We start from the raw sequence: 19062 nt of genomic DNA, 5'->3' as shown, positions 1-19062 counted from the left end.
GACACACAAAAACGCAGACTTTCTAAAACGATGAAGTATTTTAGTCATGTGATGCAGTCATGTGACCAAATAAACAAAGATAGCGGAGTGCATTATACAGCGGTTGTTTTGATTGCTCTCAATTTTGACAGCCCTAAAAAAGATGAATATCAGTTTGTACATGCTCCAGATAGCTTTTCTTCAAATTCTTTAATTCTCACTCGCTTGTGCGCATGCGCAGGACTGGAATGTAAGCGTTTTCATCCATTTCAATGTGGACGCGCAACTGTGAAAACGACTGAAAACGCTAGTGTGGACGTGGTGCATTTTCAGATGAAAACGCCGTTTTCAAATGTATCCGGGCTAGTGTGGACGTAGCCTGAGAGTGAAGGATGTATAAGGTGGTTGAGACCACACTTACCTTATCTGCATCCAGAATATTCTCAGGCTCTTTGATGAGGACACTCTTGTCAATGGCACTTAAACCACACAAAGAGTGTGGAAGAGCCGTCACCTCCATGTTGGTTTTTTCTCCTGGGACAGTTGAGGAAGGTGTGAACTCCAATGACACCTGACACAGACAAAGCGTGTATTACGCCATTTAAACTTAAATGGTTTTAAAAGAACAAAAGTTCAAGCCTATATCACACAGAAACCATTCACTAGCTTTTATGTAGTTTTTGGAGTTCAGGTTTGATAATCACTGTGTCATTGTCTGGGTGAGCTCGAGTGTTTTTTCCTCTGTTTTTCTTGTGTTGCCCAGTATCTACCCTGGGGTGGCGTCCTCGTCATCTCACCTGATCTGCTCCCCTCATCCTCACTGCAATCAGTGAGATAGCATTTAAGACCAGGGTCCCCCATCTCTTCTCCACCTGTTTTCGAGCTAACCTCACGTTGGTAACAGGCCTTATCATTCTCCTTGTTAAAGGAGCATTTTCTGTTGCACATCCGCCACTCAGGATTAATCCTTCTACCGCTTCCGCCTGTCCTCCTGCCACCTTCTCTCTTGGCTCTCTAGAAAAGAAAGGTTGGAACCCTCTCACTAGCTCACCATTCTAGATGCACACCCAGCAATTCAAACCTGCCAAATAAGACTCTATTTCAGTATTAGTCACCTCTCCAGACAAGCTTCCCTTGCCTTTTCTCTAACCATGCTCTCCCTCTTTTCAGTTTTGCTACATTCGGTTCCCTGCCAAGTATCCCTCCTTCGTGACACTATTTACTCATGTGTTTAAGCAAATAAAACCTGTGAAAACCTTATCGCTGTTTCCCATGCTTGAATCGGCTTCTGGGTCCTCATCCATGTACTAACCTCCAGGCCCTTGTGACAGTACAATTAGCCTAATGAAAAATGGACCCAGAAGATCCAATACAGGCAGCGATCTCAAAGTAGGGTTCAATACTAGGTAATTATCAACAGTCAGTCCAATTCCTAGAAATACAATGCAAATCTATTGGTGACACTCAAGAAAAGATCATTGCCTCACTATTAGAACTCCAGCCCAGTTTGACTCCCAGCCAAACCACTTCCACGCACACTTCCACTCCTTTCCCCGCTTCCATAGAAACCTGCCCCAACTTTACCTGCCATTAACATTTCTCAGCCTGAGCCATTCACCAGGGTACAGGGTTGCTGTAAGGGTTTCCTGTTGCAATGCTCTTATGTTTTCTCAATCACCACACTCCATCCCTGACAACACCTCTGAGCTCTCGTAAGTGGTAGGCAAGCCGAGGGGTAAAGCATTGGTGTCACGGTCCTGAGTCTGTGGACTCAGTGTTTTTCTGTTTGTATTAGTTATCTTTGTTTTCATGATGTGTTTTGATTCTCTTGGGTTTGATTTCTGTCACTGTATCCCCTAGTTTAGTCCTCGTCTGTTCAGTTTCCTGTTTTACTTTGAAAGTCTGTGTACTATGTCAATGTGTTGAGTTTTGCCTCCCCTTGTCTTGTCATGTCTGATGAGTCCCAGCTGTGCTCTCCTCCTGTTTCACATTCCCTAATCACCTCAGTATGTATTTAAGCCCTGTGTTTTTCCCTGCCAGTTGTTGCGTCCTCCACGTTTGTTGTGTGTGTATCCATGGTCGTCTACCTTCAGCATCTCCTGTCTAGTTAGTTTAAGTTGTTGTTTATGTATCGTCCAAAGGTGACTCTCCAGCAAATAAAGCCGTCGTTTAAGTTAATGTTTTGTCTCCGAGTCCTGCACGTGGGTCCAGCCACCGACAGCCACACAACTCATCGTGACAGAAGGACGCAACCATAACATGGACCCAGCGGACTCAGCTCACCTCGAGAGAGAGGTGGACCTTGCTCGCATCCTCGGACTGATGACTCGCATTAGCCACGCCTCAGATTTGCAGACGTTCTCAGTCGGGCTGAATGCAATACAAACCATATTTGACAGAAATCCTCAACTGCGCAAGCTGTCTATTGCCTCGGAGTTCAGCCGTTCGCTGACCCAGGCTAAGGAGGCAGTCAAAGCCCGGGAGCTGGCCCAATTCACCCTCATCTCCTCATCCACACCGCCTCAGTCACAGCGAGCAAGCCTTCTCATGCCGCCGCAGCGGGCGGAGCATTCTAAAGCCCCTCTGCAGCAGCTGAAGTCGCAGCATCGGACTCCTTCCTCCCTCACGTCTGGTTCCGACCACCCCTCACCTGCCTCATGCCTGGCAGGAATGTGGTCGGAGGATGAGGGACCAGTCACTGTTGCTCCGACACCCTCCGTTTTTTCTGTCGCTCCGGTTTCTAAGAGAAAGCGGCGTTCTCGTCGTCGCCGTCCCTCACCGCAACCCGAGTCCAGTTCTGAACTGCTGGACGTGGTGAGTGAACAGAACAGTTGTCACCCGGCTTCTTCCACACTGGGAATTTCCAGCTCTGAGCCGGCGAATTCGGAGTCGGTTAACTTTTTGACTGTTAACTCAGGGCCTGCAAAGACAGAAACTGATGATCCCAAGATGGCTGACTCTGAGGCTGTCTTTCGGGACTCTGAGCATTCTAATCTTCCCTCTTTTGTTTCTTCAAAGTTTGAGAATATTCAGGAATCAGATGACCTTATTTCAGAGTCAAAAGAGGTTATTTGTCCTGTAACTGAGAGTGGTGTTTCTGGGTTTCATTCTGAAAAGACTGGGGTTTCTGTTTTCGCTTCTCAGGCAGGTTATGTTGATTCCGAGCCACCTGTTTTTGGATCAGTTAACAGTGAGTTTCCAGATGTAGATTATATGTGTGAATCTGTTATGAAATTTTCTGACTTGGACAATCATGATCTCACTCGGGACATTAAAGATGCAGCTCAAAAGACTATTCCTCTTACTGCTAAACTAAACAGGGACAGTTCAATTTCCCAGCCACATTCCATCTATGCTGTGCAGGCTATACCTCATGAGGCTGTTGTTGGTGTTGCTTCACCCATGGTTTACGCGGCTCACCAGCCAGTTCATTCTGAGGCTTCCTATGATAAACCTCATGTTTCCATAACCTCCCCCGAGTTAAATTTCACAAGCCTGGAGTCTGCTTATTCAAAGACTGTTTGTGTTGCTCATTGTGAACTCTTCCAGACTATACGTCCTGTGACTGTCCAGGTTAAGACCAACCAGGTGTCATCTGCTGTTACCAAGCTGGCAAAAATACTTGGTTCGAACACTGCAGAAGTGGTTGCTCAAGTTAAAGTTTCGGTTCCACGATCATGTTTGTATGACTCTGTGCGCCGTGCTTTTCAGCCAGTAGCCCTGGACACTGTGTGTGCAACTTCCCAGGCTGCGTTTTGTAAGACTGTGTTTTATGTTGCTTCACACCCAGTTTCTTCAGATACCGCTTGTATAATTCCTCCAGCACCTGTGACTGCCCCGAACTCGTTTTTTCTAAGACTGCTAACGTCAACCTGGACAACTTAAGAATAGCGGTTTTACCAAGGTCAGCCTGCCGCAAGTCTCGGTTTTCTAGAACCATGTCTGGTACCATAAACCTGGTTTTCCCAGTGACTGTTACAGCTCATCTGCTCTGCTCTCCGCGTCCGGTTCCAGTTCCCAGGCAGACTATGGCTCCGTTCATCCATGCACCTGTATCTGCTCCACGGGCGGGGATGGTGGGCGCCCGGTCGTTGTCTGTGCCTGTTCTGGTTCCCTGGGTGGGGGCAACTGAGACCCCGCTGACTCCTGCACCCGTTTCAGCTCCTCGGGTGGGAGCAGCGGCGGTCCAGCTAGCTGCTGCACCCACACCGGCCCCCAGGGGTACGGCAGCCAGAACACAGCTCTTCCCTGGCCCTGTATCTGTTCTTCAGGTGGCGGTGGCTGAGGTTCGACCAGGCCCAGTACCCGTCCCTGTTCCCCGGAGAGGAGTTGCTGAGAGTCGGTTACCCGCTCTGTTGCATGTTCAACTACCATCACTACACCCAGCACGACCATCATCGCGACCACCACTACAACTTCTGTTTCAGTCAACCGTCCAGTCTCACGTCATGTTAGCTGGGGGTTCAGGTGAACCCAACCAGCGTCCTGCCTCGTCTGCTGGGGGTTTAGGAGAACCCAGCCAGCCTCAAGTGTCGGCTGCTGGAGGGCCCGAGGAGCCCGTCCAGCCTCATGCCACGTCTGCTGGAGGGCCCGAGGAGCCCGTCCGGCCTCATGCCACGTCTGCTGGAGGGCCCGAGGAGCCTGTCCGGCCTCATGCCACGTCTGCTGGAGGGACCGAGGAGCCCGTCCAGCCTCATGCCACGTCTGCTGGAGGGCCCGAGGAGCCCGTCCAGCCTCATGCCACGTCTGCTGGAGGGTCCGAGGAGCCCACCCAGCCCCACGCCTCGTTAGCTGGTGGTCCTGGAGGACCCAGCCAGCACATCTCCACATCACCTCCTGCAGCCGTCCCGCTGCCGTCAGGTTCCGCAGCCGTCCCGCTGCCGTCATCTTCGCCTGGTCCAGCCTCCGCATCCTCATCATCTTCGCCTGGTCCGGCCTCCGCATCCTCATCATCTTCGTCTGGTCCAACCTCCGTGTCTTCATCCACGTCTGGTCCAGCTTCAGCTCCGCCTTCGTCTGGTCCAGCTTCAGCTCCGCCTTCGTCTGGTCCTGCCTCAGCTCCGCCTTCGTCTGGTCCTGCCTCGTCTGGTCCTGCCTCGTCTGGTCCTGCCTCGTCTGGTCCTGCGGTTGCCACGCCGCCGTCGGTGCCAGCTCGACCTGTTTCGCCTCGCCTCTGCCAGCCGTTTTCCAGGCCGCTAAGTTGGCATCATGGCCTTCGGGGACGGCCTCCGGAAGGAGTTCGTCGCCACCGCTGGCATCGCGGCCGCCCTCCGGACCTGCTCAGTGGTCACCACTGCCTTCCGAGTGGTCGGCCTCCAGAACTGTTTGCCCGTCGCCGCCGTTGCCGTGTGCACGGTCGGCCTCCGGAACTGATTGCCCGTCGCCGCCGTTGCTGTGTGCATGGTCGACCCCCTGAACTGTTTCGGCTCTTGTGTTGTCGACTCCCGGACTTTGATATGGACTCGTGGATAGTCTTGTTTTGTGTTGACCTGTTTTTGGTTTGTTCTGGTCTCTTGTGCTCCTTGTTTTTTGTTTGAGGCGTGTTTGTCATCACATTCATTTTCATCCTGCTCTTATGATGAGTTTCAAGGGAAGATTAAAAGACCTTTGCCCACCCCATGTCTGAGGGCAGCGTAGCTTGGAGCTTGAAGTCAAGTTAGATGTAACATAGCTAAGTTTGTCATCGATTTCTGCATGGCAGCTGCCCAGGTGGGTTGGTCTGATCAGAATCAGAATCAGAATCAGAATGGGTTTATTGCCAGATGTTGAGGTTTACAACATTAGGAAATTGCTGCGGTGCTTCAGTGCAGACAATAAGAATTAAAGTGCTATGTAGAAAGAAAGATATGTGCATGAGATATACATGAGATATATACATGAGAATAAGAATTATGAGTGCTACGTAGAAAGATATATACATGAGTGCAGGTGGTGATCAGTGCCAAACTGAAATGATGCAGTGACACAGCGTAGGGTCATGTGTTAGTGGCGGGGACAGTCATGTGGTTATTGTTCATGTGTCCAACAGCAGAGGGGAAGAAACTGTTCTTGTGGCGAGAGGTTCTGGTGCGAATGGACCAGAGCCTCCTGCCTGAGGGGAGCAGGTCAAACAGATCATGTGCTCCTGGGAATATTTATGAGTTAGCTTCTCATGATGAGCCCGCATCGTTCAAGGATTTGGTTTATTTCCTCCTCCCTCTCTTTCAGGATCGCCTGAGAGAGAGAAAAGGCTACGTAGCTGGCTATGTAATTGCACTTGCCTCTGTTCTACCCGATCCTCCCATTCTAGCCACAGTTTTAAACAATTTTTCCCATATTACTCATCAAACCAGACCAGTCTCCCAAATTACTTCTGGTGACTGTCCTTGGCTACCCTTGTCTAAAGAAACATAATCCCCATATTGAATGGTTACACAAATTACTAGCTGGAGCCTTTTTTTGCCTTGCTAACTGCCTCAATAATCACCTGCCGAACCTTCACCACCAGATCTGTCCTCAGTCCCCAAGGAGTATCATGACCTCCATGAAGTATTCCGTAAACATAAGGCACGTCCACTCCACAGACCCTATAATTGCACCATCAACCAGCCAACCTGACAACTTGTCCAAGCCAGAGAGAGAAGCCATGGATAAGTATATTCGAGAGTCCCATCATCTGCCCATCCTCTTCCCTGGTAGGTGCAGGCTTTTTCTTCATCACTAAGAAGGACAAGACCCAAAGTCCTTGTATTGACTACAGAAGTTTAAATGAGATTGCGATCAAAAGAAAATATCTTCTCCCGCTCATTAATTCAGCTTTTGAACCTGTTCATGGTGCCACCACTTTTTCTAAGTTAAATCTACACAATGACTATCATCTGGTCCCCCTTTGGTCACTCAAAGTATCTGGTCATGCCGTTTGGTCTCACTAAAATTCCCACAGTTTACCAAACATTAGTTAATGAGGTCCTGAGAAACTTCTTGAACGTTTTTGTGTTTGTGTATTTAGACGACATCCTAACCTTTTCCAAGACTCTGGAGGAACATCTGGTCCAGATCAAATCTGTGCTGAAGCGCCTTCTCGAAACCGGTTATACGTCAAAGCGGAGAAAGGTGAGTTTCATTCATCTTCAGTCACTTTTCTTGGTTACATCCTGGCAGGAGGGCAGGTGAAGACCGACCCAGCAAAAGTCCAAGCTGTTAGGGAATGTCTCACTCCCACATCTCAAAAATAACGTTCTCAGATTCGTCAATTTTTACTGCTGCTTCATCTGGAATTACAGTCAGGTAGCAGAACCACTCACTCACCTCACCAAGATACCCTTCACCTGTACACAACAGGCCAAAACTGCATTCACCTGCATTCGCTAATACAGATGAATGCAGGTGTTCACCTGTGTTCATAGTAGAGGTTTATGCCTCCAGTACAGGAGCGGTTTAATTTCCTGGGACGTGGAGGAAACTATCCACTGTGCTCTGCTTGATGAACCTCTTTTTGCAGCCGGAGGTGGAGCTCGCCATTCCATGAGTCCAATATCTACATTGGCATGACATCTCGACTTGGACTCAGGAAGTGCTGCTCAAGGTTCTCGATTGACCACGCCACAATGCAGATCGATTGAGAACTCCGGCTCCCAGGTATACTCCGGGGCAAAAGCTGTGGCAAATACCTCCCGCAAGCAGGCCCCACGCAGCATTGGTCCCTATGAAATCAAGGCCATCATCAGCCGAACGGCAATAAAGTTAAGGCTCCCTGCATTCATGCGCATAAATCCCATATTCCACGTGTCCCAAGTCAGGCTGGGGAACTCCAGCCCTCTGTTCACAGTTTTGCCATATTTGACGCCCTGCCAACTATCCCTCCTTCGGTATTTATTCTTGTGTTTAGAACTTGTGAAAACCTTATCACTGTTTCCTGTGCTTGAATCTGCTCTTGGGTCCCTGTCCATGTACTGACCTCAAGGCACTTGTGACACACTGCCCACTCGATGTTTGCTAAAGCTGTGGCTTCCTTGTTGGGAGGGAGTCTGTTCCACTTTGATTGAAGTTTTTTGAGGGTTTTTTTCTTGTATGTCATGGTTTCATATAATTAAACTTAACTTACACTAATCAATATATCTAGTACAGCTTCACACAGTTTACACCAACACATACCTTGTGACTGAAGCATTTCTCAGTAGAGAAGTCAGCGCTGTGGGCAATCACATTCGTACTGGAAAGTACAGCATATGCTACAATCTGGACGACTGGTGCCATGTCAGTAGAAATTCTCAATTTAAAGGACACCTCACCCTCATTCACTGAAACAAACAAGCATACCAAAAATAGCTATAATATCAGTTTTATTTTAATAATCACCAAACTTTTTTTAAAAGGGTAACTGGATTTAATACCTGATATTACAAAAGAATTTCATGAACTCATGATTTGAGCCAGTCTTTACATACCTGACTGATCTTTAAATTTAATCTGTTTAAATCCTTGCATGACAATGGCTCCTCTGGACAACACCTGAAGAATATAGAAGAAAATGACATAAAATGTGTAATCCAGCTGTAACATTGTGCATTTTGCGTCTCTCCCAGCTTTAAGTCCTGCCGGGAGTTATTCAGAAACAGACAGTGCAGTCTGCTTGTGGTCTTGTATTCTGAAAATTGACTGGACTTTGGACAAATGACCGAACAGCCTCCAGCTTCTGTCTCCAGTGGGGCAAAAGGCTCAGATGCCCCTTCTCCCCTTCATTGTTTGCATTTTTTTTTTATCAAACTAGCAGCAGCAATCTGGCTATAGCAATTAAGGGAATAAAATGCAAGAATGTAGAACATAAAATTAGTCTTTATGCAGATGATGTGTTGCTTTTTCTTCAGCATTTACAAACCACTTTCTCTGAGGTGAATATATTAATAAACTCTTTCTGTTTCATTCGATAAACTGGTAGATTTTCAAATTTTTTTCCCTTTCTTTTTTTTTTCTTTTTTTTTTACTGTGGATGAACTTGTGACAAGCAATAACTCACCAGATATACCACATCCATGTAAACTGCAGTTTCCCTCACTATAGTGTACTGAATAGATATATCCTCTTCTGCATCGCAGGAAAGGGGTTTATCCTTCATCTTCAGCTTCAGCGAGCTGAATGTTTTTTCATCTTGAGAAGGAGGTTGGGATGTATACACTGTGTGAAATCCTAAATCATAAAAAGGAGTTCTATGGCTTTGGAAGTATAGGGTTGGTGTCAGGGCTGCCTGAATTGTAGAAAAGAAACATACATAATTTGATGAAGAAGAAAACACTGTGGAAGGTCACTGAAAGATGGGTTTTAGAAGCAAGCTAATGTAAAATAATCTTAACAGTTTCACTATAGTCACTAATTACTATTGTAGCACCTTGGACAAGCAACATCAGAAATCATATTAAGTCAATGAAAACATTGTCATGTAACTTACCAATGCTGACTTAAAAACTACTGTTTCAGTGTAATTATCTACTTACATGGAGTTTAATATCCTCATGAAAGTTATCTGTGCTGAATGAAAACTCAGCGACACCGTTGCTGTCAGTTGTTAGATTTTTTAGTAAGCGTTCTGACCAACGTTCTCCCACAAACAGGTACACAGGTGCTTTGGAAATGGGTGTATCATTGTAGTAAACTGCTTTAACCTGTTCAAACCACAATGTTTCATTACTAAAACCCACATTATTTACACTACATTCTAAATTACATAGCACAAATTTGAACTTACTTTTCCCTCCACATTTGATCCTGGTTCCCAAATCTTGGGAACATCAACAAAAGATGCTTTTCCAAGGACAAAAGAAATTCTTATTTTCATTTCTTGTTTGTGTGAAATGCCTGAATACGAAACCTCAATGTTAAAACAATGCACATGCCATATTTCCACAAAAGCACAATAACCTATAATTTAAAAAAAAATGTAACAATTAAAATAAAATGAAAAATAACAACTGCAAGACTTTCCTGTTCCCTCCTCTTCCATTTTGGCAATGACATTCAGCTGATCTTTAAGGAATTTTTTGTTAATTTTGGTGAAGGTTGACATCTTGAACGTAACAGCTGCACAGCCTGTTCCATCAGCCTAGAAATTCCAAAACAATAAAATATAAATAATTTTAAAAAGGCTTACATCATACTTTTATCTCCTAAGACCCGAAGTCTTTCATGGCATGCATTTTTAATTTGTCTTTGCTATTTGGGCTGATTGGGACCTGATGAATGTAAAAACAAAGAATGATTTTGCTCTACAAGGGCCTGATATCCACATATAAGGATATTCATTTTAATTTCAATAGAACAGTGGCAGTATAATGTTGTTGTAAGTGAAAATCAGGCTCGTGTAGAGCAAAATTTAGTATTGTGGTCTAGACAACCCAAAATTTGATGTCAACATATGTGGACGCCAGGTTCTAGGAGGTTAAGCAGGTTGCAACAATTTGGACTTTGTTGCAGTCGCTTAAGCCAGTTGTAGCTCTACCAGTGTTACTAATGGAATAAATGACTTAAACTCATTATTTAATCAGTTAGCTTGTTAAGAGCTGACACACTGACACAAGCATCAGCCACAGAACATATTCATAACAGCAGAAAAAAAATGGAGTCAAAGCGATAGCTACAATTCAGCATTCATAAATAATGAGGGCACAACAGTGAATATTACTGAATCTGTAACCGGGTATTTTATAATACAGAATTAAAAATAAATGCTTTAAGGACACTAAAAATTATTTAATTGAAATTCAAGTTCAACTTGAAATTTTACTCATTACATTCTCGAAATTTGGAGATAGATAAGATAATGATAAAATACTGCATTAATTCCTGACATACAGAAACCTTCTGCATGGGCATGTGGTCTGCTTTTATCTGCACATTGTTTCAGGAGAAATTTGAGACTGGAACAACTGTACCCGTTTGGTCTCTGTGTGGCAGGGAGCCTCTGTCTTGTGTTTCTTAGCAGAGGAAATAGAGCGTTCAAGAAGTCGGCACATCGTAACTGTAATACTTCCTGGAACAGGCTGTCCAAATGTGTACCTATTAAAATAAAAACAAAAATAAAACAAAACTCCAATTTGTGAGGATCTAAATTGCCATTTGTCAAGAAAGGACTCCTACTTACTTTGCACATAATTTAATATCAACTTCTTCCTGGCCAATACTCACTTCTTCAGATACATTTACTGTTACGTCAAATTTGGGTAAAACTGGGGACAAAATATCAAAGTTAATATCTGCATTATATTAAGAATATTTAAAAACAGAATTTCAAAAGATCTTTTTAAAGACCTGACTTACCATACTTTTCCACCTTGAATTTGTGAACAAATTTATCTTCACCCACAGAGACAATTATTTTGTACGTTCCTTCATGGGTCTCAGAGTTCAAGGAGTATGAAAGCTGCAATATTTTATTATTGGATGTTTCATTTAACCACTGTCCAATCCTGTTTTTATTGGGATTCTGTTAAATACAAGAGAAGTACGTGTACAACTTAACCTTTTCAATTGTTTGCACTTGTCTGCATATTAAAGAATATGTTGGTGAACCCCAAAGGTTGTCTGGTGCATATATTGGTGTTTGTATTTCTGCTTATTGAGTGAAAAACAAACAAATGAAAGTCTAATAACCTGGTATAAGAGAGAACTGGACTACTGCATCTCATCTGGTCTCCAGTATAGGCAATATAAAGTTGTGATCAAAATGTTACATAAAGTTATCATAGGGAAAAATGTCATAGTGACTTTCGTTTTTTTTATTTATTATTATTATTTCTGTAGACTGTTATTTTTCCAGGTTGAGATGACTATACAGAAAAAATAAATTATTTTGTATTTTCTCTAATCGGTAGCCATCAAGAATCTTCTGGTATAATTCCAGGTGGATATTTAATAATAATACATTTTATTCATAAAGCGCCTTTCAAGACACCCAAGGACACTTAACAAACAACAAATAAACAACAATAAAACAAATAACAGAACAATGATCAAATGAAGAACAATAAAAACAAAAGCACAATATAAAATTAGCAAACAATTGATTCACAGTGAATATACAGATTTGAACAGATGGGTTTTGAGTTTAGATTTAAACCAATGTTTCTTATATCTGGGAGCAGAGCAGCTGCAAGCTCTGCTTCCCATGGTCGTGAGGCGGAAAGAAGGCACAGCAAGCTGGATAGAAGATGAGGATCGAAGTGAGCAGGCAGAAGAGGTAGTGCTTAACAGATCAGAAAGGTAAGCAGGAGCAAGGTTATGAGGGTGAGCAGAAGAAGTTTGTACACTATCCAGAATTTCACAGGGAGCCAGTGAAGTTCCTGAAGAACAGGGGTGATGTGCTGGTATGAGGAGGTTCTGGTAATAATGCGGACAGTGGAGTTTTGAACCAGTTAAAGCTTGTGGAGGGACTTTTGGAGGAGACCGTGTGAGAGAGAATTACAGTAGCAAAGCCGGGAGGTAACGAGACCATGGACAATAATGGACAAAGACTGGTGGGAGAGAGAAGGACGTAATCTGCTGATGTTGCGTAGATGGAAATAGGCAGAACGATTGAGATTATTGATGTGAGATTTATAGGACAGGATGACACCAAGGCTCTTAACATGAGGTGAAGGGAAAACCTCTGGAGTCATCAGTAGTGAGTGAGAAATGATTTGCCTTCAAAAGGTTGGATTTAGTGCCAATAAGAAGGATTTCAGTTTTTTCCTCATTAAGCTTAAGAAAATTAGAGCTGAATCAGGATTTCAATTCAGATATGCATTCTGTAAGGGAAGAAGCTGGGAGGGAAGAACCAGGTCTGCAGGAGATATATAACTGGGCGTCATCAGCAAAACAGTGAAAGTGAAGATCAAATTCACAGAAAATGGTACCAAGAGGGAGGATGTATATTATGAAGACAAGAGGGCCTAAGACTAACCCTTGGGGTACACCAGATGTGACTGGCAATAGATGAGAATGGAATGATTTAATTTGAATAAACTGGGAGCGGTCAAGGAGATATGACTGAAATCAGGCTAGGGGTGTGTCAGAGATGCCAAGAGAGGAAAGTCTGCTCAGAAGGACGTAGTGAGAGTTTGTGTCGAAGGCTGAGCTCAGATCCAAAAGGATGAGAATGTTGAGAAGACCAGAGTCAGCTCCGATTACAAGATTATTAGTAACTTTAAGTAAAGGAGTTTGTAATCCAGTTCCTGAAATCATCCTAAACAAAAAAGAAAAACAAGTTATTTTACTACACTCAGTATTGAATACTTTGAGGTAATTTTTAGTGCATTTCCACGTGTACTAGACGGCCTATGGTACAAGGTGGATTAAGCACATCTATTTTAATACTCCTATTTACAGACTGAGTTCTTGTGTTTACATGTTATTGAAATTGATTATTTGTATTTTGTTCAGATCTGATAAGCATTTACATATTGCTCCATTTCTCAAGGGAGTAATATATTTATTTATTTGTGATTATATATACAGTGAGTTTATTTCTGATGGATGTGATGAATGTTTACCATAAAAGTGGCGACTATAGTTCCTGAATATTTGAAGCCTTGTGGAAAATCTTGAATCTTACTGAAGGTTACAACTGTGAATTTTGAAAATTGATACTGTGAACTTTGAACCTTGATATTTTAATGTTGTACAACATGCCTGAACTGATAATGATTGAACTGATGATAGCTGATCTGAACAGTAGTAACTGCAGCGTGACAGTACTGTAATTTGTGAGAGTTATTCTTAAATTGGTTGTGACATATATTTGGCCATTTGTTTATAGGTCAGGTTTTTATATGGGACGAATCCAAGGACCAGTTCAGCGATTACAGATCCCAGAGTGTTCCAGTTTTCACTGGATGGCGAGCCAATCCCAGATCCTAGGGGACGATATACACATTGATGGACTACAATTCTCTGCTGTACAAGTAGTGCAGTAGGACAGACAATCACACACACGCACTTCTCATTGGATGGACTCTGTTGCAATGCACCCATTTGTCATGGGCCCCATCGGTACCATTTGGACTTTAAAGACTAATTCTTTACTTCTGCACAATTTTATTTTATTATATTTTTTTGCTACTTTGGGGGGAAATTTTTATGTTGTAATTCTGTGTTGGTTACAAAAATCTCTTGAAAAAAATCTTAAAATGGCTTAAATTACTAAAGTTACTTTAAAGCCACACAACTGTGTTTTGTTTCTCTGTCATTCATGTACCAGAGCTCCAAGAGTCCTTCCTATTCTTCTGATACCAGCCCAAATTACTCATCACCTTGGTTATTATCCATTGGTACTGTATATAAACCCACATAAGTGCTGCAAGTTTCTATACTGTGACATGAGTGAAAACCAGATTGAAATCTCTTGTAGATATTATTATTAACCAGGTGTGAAAGAAGTTGAGCTGCACCGTTTTTTCAAGTATTTTAGAAATGGAGGTTAGATTAGAAGGAGGTTGTTAAAGTTGAATGATAGCAGAGATGAGTGGGAGTAGAGAAGAGAGGCAGGGTTTCAGGTCATTTATTTGACCATTCTTCTTAGCAGAATTGGTAGAATTAAGGTTGAAGTAAGACATTTTTAATAGAATTAAGAACAAGGCTTTCAGAAAGTAATGTAAGCCTGCCTTATCCATTCAGTTTTAGTTTGTGTTTGTGATCATTGTCTTGTTGGAGCAGTCAATTGTGTCCAAGTTTCAGCTGTCTAGCTATTCACTAAAGGTGAAGTTGAAGAATTTGGAGATACAATAAACCTCATTCATTATTTCATCTGGTTTGTGCAATGTACCAGTACCAGGAGAAGCAAAACAGGTGATGCTATCACTGCTACTTGACAGCTCGTACAGTGTTCTTTGGTTTGAAAGCTTAACTCCTCCAAACATACTTCTTGTCATTGTGACCAAACAGCTCAATCTGTGTGTCATCTGTGCATCAAACGTTTCCTGGAAATCCTAATTTTTTCTTTTCATTTAAGTGTGACAATTTGGGTCTTCTTCTGGAACTTGGCAAAGTGGTTATCCTCTTAAGCCCATACGCCCCAGATAAGGGGGCAAAAGACAGGAGATAGGTTTGGCATTGGGGCTTAAGAGGTTATGTCATATGGTGTTGTGAAACAGACAGGATGGAGGACCCAAACCACAAACTCTCAGACAAAAACTAAACTCAAAAATTTATGAGTTTATTGCTGGACTTAAGCAATACAAAACAAAAACAAGAATGAACTAGAACCAAAGAAACAGACAGAGCACACAGCCAGGGAATGAGCAAGATTGTGACAAGAAACAGAGGGGAGATGCAGACACAAATACACACAAACGAAGGGCAAACGAAGGTGGGAACACAGCTAAACGTAATCTAACAAAAAAGACGGGAGGCAAAAGTGAACATGCTGAGACAGGAGACTATCAAAGTAAAACAGGAAGTACAAGAAACACACACTAAGATGCAGACTGAGTAAATGAAGCTTATGCGCAAGTTCATCAAGGAAGATGGATGGTCTCACATCTATCTGCTTCCAGGTGCTGGGAATCTCTAGTTTTGTACTTCCACTTTCCCACGTTTCCAAGCTGTTTGTGTCATCACTGGTCTAGTCCAATCACCTTCTCCAGCCTTTTCCAGGCCAATCAGCATTCATAGCGCATACTTTAAATCTCACTGTGCATCTGTTTTTCTCCTTTGCAGATGCTGTTGTGCAATCCAATTCATCCCCATCCCCACCTCTCATCACTCAAGCTCCATTCAAGACACCTTCATCTCCACCAACAGCGTCTAAGCTCCGATTTATTCAGCAATAAATCATATTCATTCTTGCTAATAATCTGTCCTCACTGAAACACAGGCAACAGGTGGAGTGAGAGAGACACGGAGACATGGCTGGGGAACAGGAAAAAACATGGACACGACTGGGAATTTGAGAGCGAGAGACAGAACTTAACACACCTAACCTGACATGAAAGACTGCACGGGGAGGCACAATAACAAAGGAGATGCTGGGGAGGAAACAGAGACAAGACCAAGAGAACCCTAAAGATAACTAGAAAACTAAAGCGACTTATGAACATAAATATAAACAGAGAGAAACTCCACAACTAACACAAGGAAAATGGAAAATGCTGGGGAAAAAAACCCAGGATCATGACAGATTATACAGTGATAATGATCCTGTGCAGATGCAGATTTTTGCTCACCTCAAGGCTTCATAATGGGATTTCACAAATTTAGAGACAACATCACAGCAGCTACAGACATCTTTGATGCTGTCTATGATTTTCAGCCTTTTGAAAAACCGATTCAATACTTGAGCTATTCTTACATTCTACTTATAATATAATGTTGTATAGCTTCCTAAACCTCCTGATCTTTTGGTATATTCTATTTCTTCCATGTAGTTCCCATCTTTCCCACCTTCATGTCACGCACTGAAATTGGAATGACGATAGCCAATGAGTGCCCTCAGTGGACTAATGTTTGAAGCTATACTTTTAGTTTTCTGCTAAAGCACCATGTTCTTCTCTATCCAGCTTTGATATGTTATGGTGAAGGTTAGGCTCCCATTTAGCTGTTCTTCTACTTGTTTGTATTGTAATTATACAAAATAGTTTAATTATCAGTGCTGTGTGTTTAATGTAAAGGTGTAAGAAATAACCTGACACAATATATACTGTTTATATATCAACAAAATTGTCCCACGGTAAAACACTGATATCAGAATCAGCATATAAATTTCAGAGTTGCTGCACTTTGTTGTGCTGTTGGCTTTAAGGAACGTTTAGACCCTTAACAAATCTATTAGATTTACATGCTGAATGTAAAAAAGAAAAGAAAATGATGTGTGGATACTTTCTTACCTCGAGTTCAATGATGTTGCACTAAAAGGCAAAAAATCAAAACGAACAAAAGTGAGAAAATTGTTAGAGGAAATGATTTTCTCATACAGTGTCCTACCAATGTCTCTATCCAACTGCAGGCTTGGTAGAAATTCAAAAATATTAAACACGTAACACAATTGAACATAAAATGAATTTCAACAGTATGTGATTTTTTTATGTTATTTTGTATACTCCAAGTGTTTGCTTGTTAGAGTTATCACAGAATAAGTAAAAAACAAATTACTAAACACAGACAATACATTGTACTATTGATTTGTTAGTGCAAGTTGACTGATAAACTCAGAGTGATAAAAGTCAAGGAGGAAAGGAGAGACAGAAACACTCACCAGCTGACTGACAGGTCTCAACTTGGGGTCCAGCGCAACAACCCTGAAATGCACTTTGGAAGAAGTTCAAAGATTTTACACCTTAATGAGTAATAAATCCTGACCAAGAAATGAAACTGAAACATTCTCCAACATCATTACTGCCAAATAAGCAGTAGTACTAACATCATTTTCTCTTTGCTTCTATTCGTAACAAGCTTTAAGTAAATTAAATGTGTATATATTTTATATTGTTCATCCTCATATCCTTTGTAGAGGAAAAGCGTGAAATGGACATGGTGGACTGCCATGTCTATACACGCCTTGTTGTGATATCAGGTTGCAGCAAAAGACTTTCATAAAGCCCGGAGAGCACTTTAAAAAAACACAGCAGATGAGAATCTGACTTCTCCGAAGCAAAATGTAAAGAAATGATAGCTGGCTTAAACGGTGTCAGAGTTTAAAGAACTTTATAGGATAAATCAGAATATTGAGTTGTAACCTAACAAAAAGGTCCATATTAATGTTAATGATGTATTTGCACCTTCAAACTGTACCAGACTTTCCTGACAGCTACAATAAGAGGATGCAAACTCATATTAGGATATGTTTGTGAACAAGGGGTATCTTTACAGAAATAACAAAAAGCCAAACTTCAGTCAGCTACAACTGTTATGTTTTGTCTGTAGTGCTTTAAGTCAGTCACTTTATAAACTGTTAAATACATTTAATATGTATTTTTTAAAATAATTTATAGTTAATAAAAATCTGCATTGTGAAGCAGCATCCATGAATTTTTTCAAGGCTTCTGCATTTATCATAGAATCATAATGCTGAACAATTTAGAAAAACAGTTTGTAGCATACTTGTTCAGACTGAAGGCAGAAGGTGTTTTAAAAAAGCAGAACAGTTTAAAAGATTTAAATCTAAGTGTTTCAAAGACAATAATGTGTTTCAAAAGTGTTGGTGACACAGAGAGTGCTTGGATTGTGCAGCACTGCTGTATTTTTACACATTTTTATTTATCTATTTAATGTTTAGATTATTCTAAAAAGAAAACATGAATGAATGAATGTTTGCTGGAAATAGTTTCGGTGATTTGTACAAACATGGCCAGACTAACTTCAATTCACATTTTCAAAACTTGCTCAATAGTTTGTAATTATCATAGTTCAGCTTGACATGCTATCAAAATATCTGGAAATTATAGAAATAAACGTTTTTGTTTTTGAGTGAAAGAGACGTGTTCATGGTGGAAGTTAAATACACCCAGGAAAAGGGGGGGGGGGGGGGTCTCCCAGCAGCTGGGGGCAGCCATACTAAGAGGCTGAATCTGTATCAGAATAAGTCCATCTAGCTCTGATGGGTCATCAGCTCACTCTTACCTGTTTGTCCAGGGAGGTAGAGGGGTTTATCCGTCTGGATGAATGTCCTGGCCTTGTAGGCTTTGATCATGACTGAACACGTTGAACTAGGCCAGGGGTCAGCAACCTTTTACACCCAAAGAGCCATTTGGACCCAGTTTCCACACAAAAGAAAACACTGGGAGCCGCAAATACTTGTTGACATCTAAAATGAAGATAACACTGTATATATTGCTTTTTACCTTTATGCTTTGTGTGAAAAACTAAGGTGTGTTGCTTATGAAATCCATGAAGTGCTACAGAGAAAATTATATTTTATTTAATAATAATAATGATAATTGATTGCATTTATATAGCGCTTTTCTAGGCACCCAAAGTGCTTTACAATTCCACTATTCATTCACTCTCACATTCACACACAGTTGTAGCCACAGCTGGCCTGGTGCAGACTGACAGAAGCGAGGCTGCCATATCGCGCCATCTCTGGCCTCTATTTATGTAATTAACACATTTTTAACGAAATATAACAAAAGGAAAGACACC

General features: G+C 42.1%; 1 protein-coding gene across 1 annotated transcript in view; it reads right to left on the bottom strand.

Annotated features, from left to right (window-relative positions):
• LOC146714603 (alpha-2-macroglobulin-like) overlaps positions 1–18610 on the bottom strand; it is a 31877-nt gene extending 13267 nt beyond the window's left edge. Inside the window, exons 1-13 of the mRNA XM_085451005.1 lie at positions 18541–18610; positions 17177–17229; positions 16809–16829; positions 11269–11434; positions 11093–11177; positions 10884–11007; positions 9940–10054; positions 9701–9813; positions 9450–9617; positions 8975–9202; positions 8406–8469; positions 8113–8258; positions 401–550 (exon numbers count right to left, since the gene is read on the bottom strand). Coding sequence (XP_085307131.1) covers positions 401–550; positions 8113–8258; positions 8406–8469; positions 8975–9202; positions 9450–9617; positions 9701–9813; positions 9940–10054; positions 10884–11007; positions 11093–11177; positions 11269–11434; positions 16809–16829; positions 17177–17229; positions 18541–18610 — 1503 coding nt within the window. The remainder of the gene's footprint in view (positions 1–400; positions 551–8112; positions 8259–8405; positions 8470–8974; positions 9203–9449; positions 9618–9700; positions 9814–9939; positions 10055–10883; positions 11008–11092; positions 11178–11268; positions 11435–16808; positions 16830–17176; positions 17230–18540) is intronic.
• Between the last annotated feature and the right edge of the window lie 452 nt (positions 18611–19062).

This window comes from Copadichromis virginalis, linkage group LG3 (assembly GCF_057382275.1).
Source record: "Copadichromis virginalis isolate Kocher_CV1m ecotype Utaka linkage group LG3, C_Virginalis_male_GT1.1, whole genome shotgun sequence".
NCBI lineage: Eukaryota > Metazoa > Chordata > Actinopteri > Cichliformes > Cichlidae > Copadichromis > Copadichromis virginalis.
This window is presented reverse-complemented; position numbering and strand designations above follow the sequence as displayed.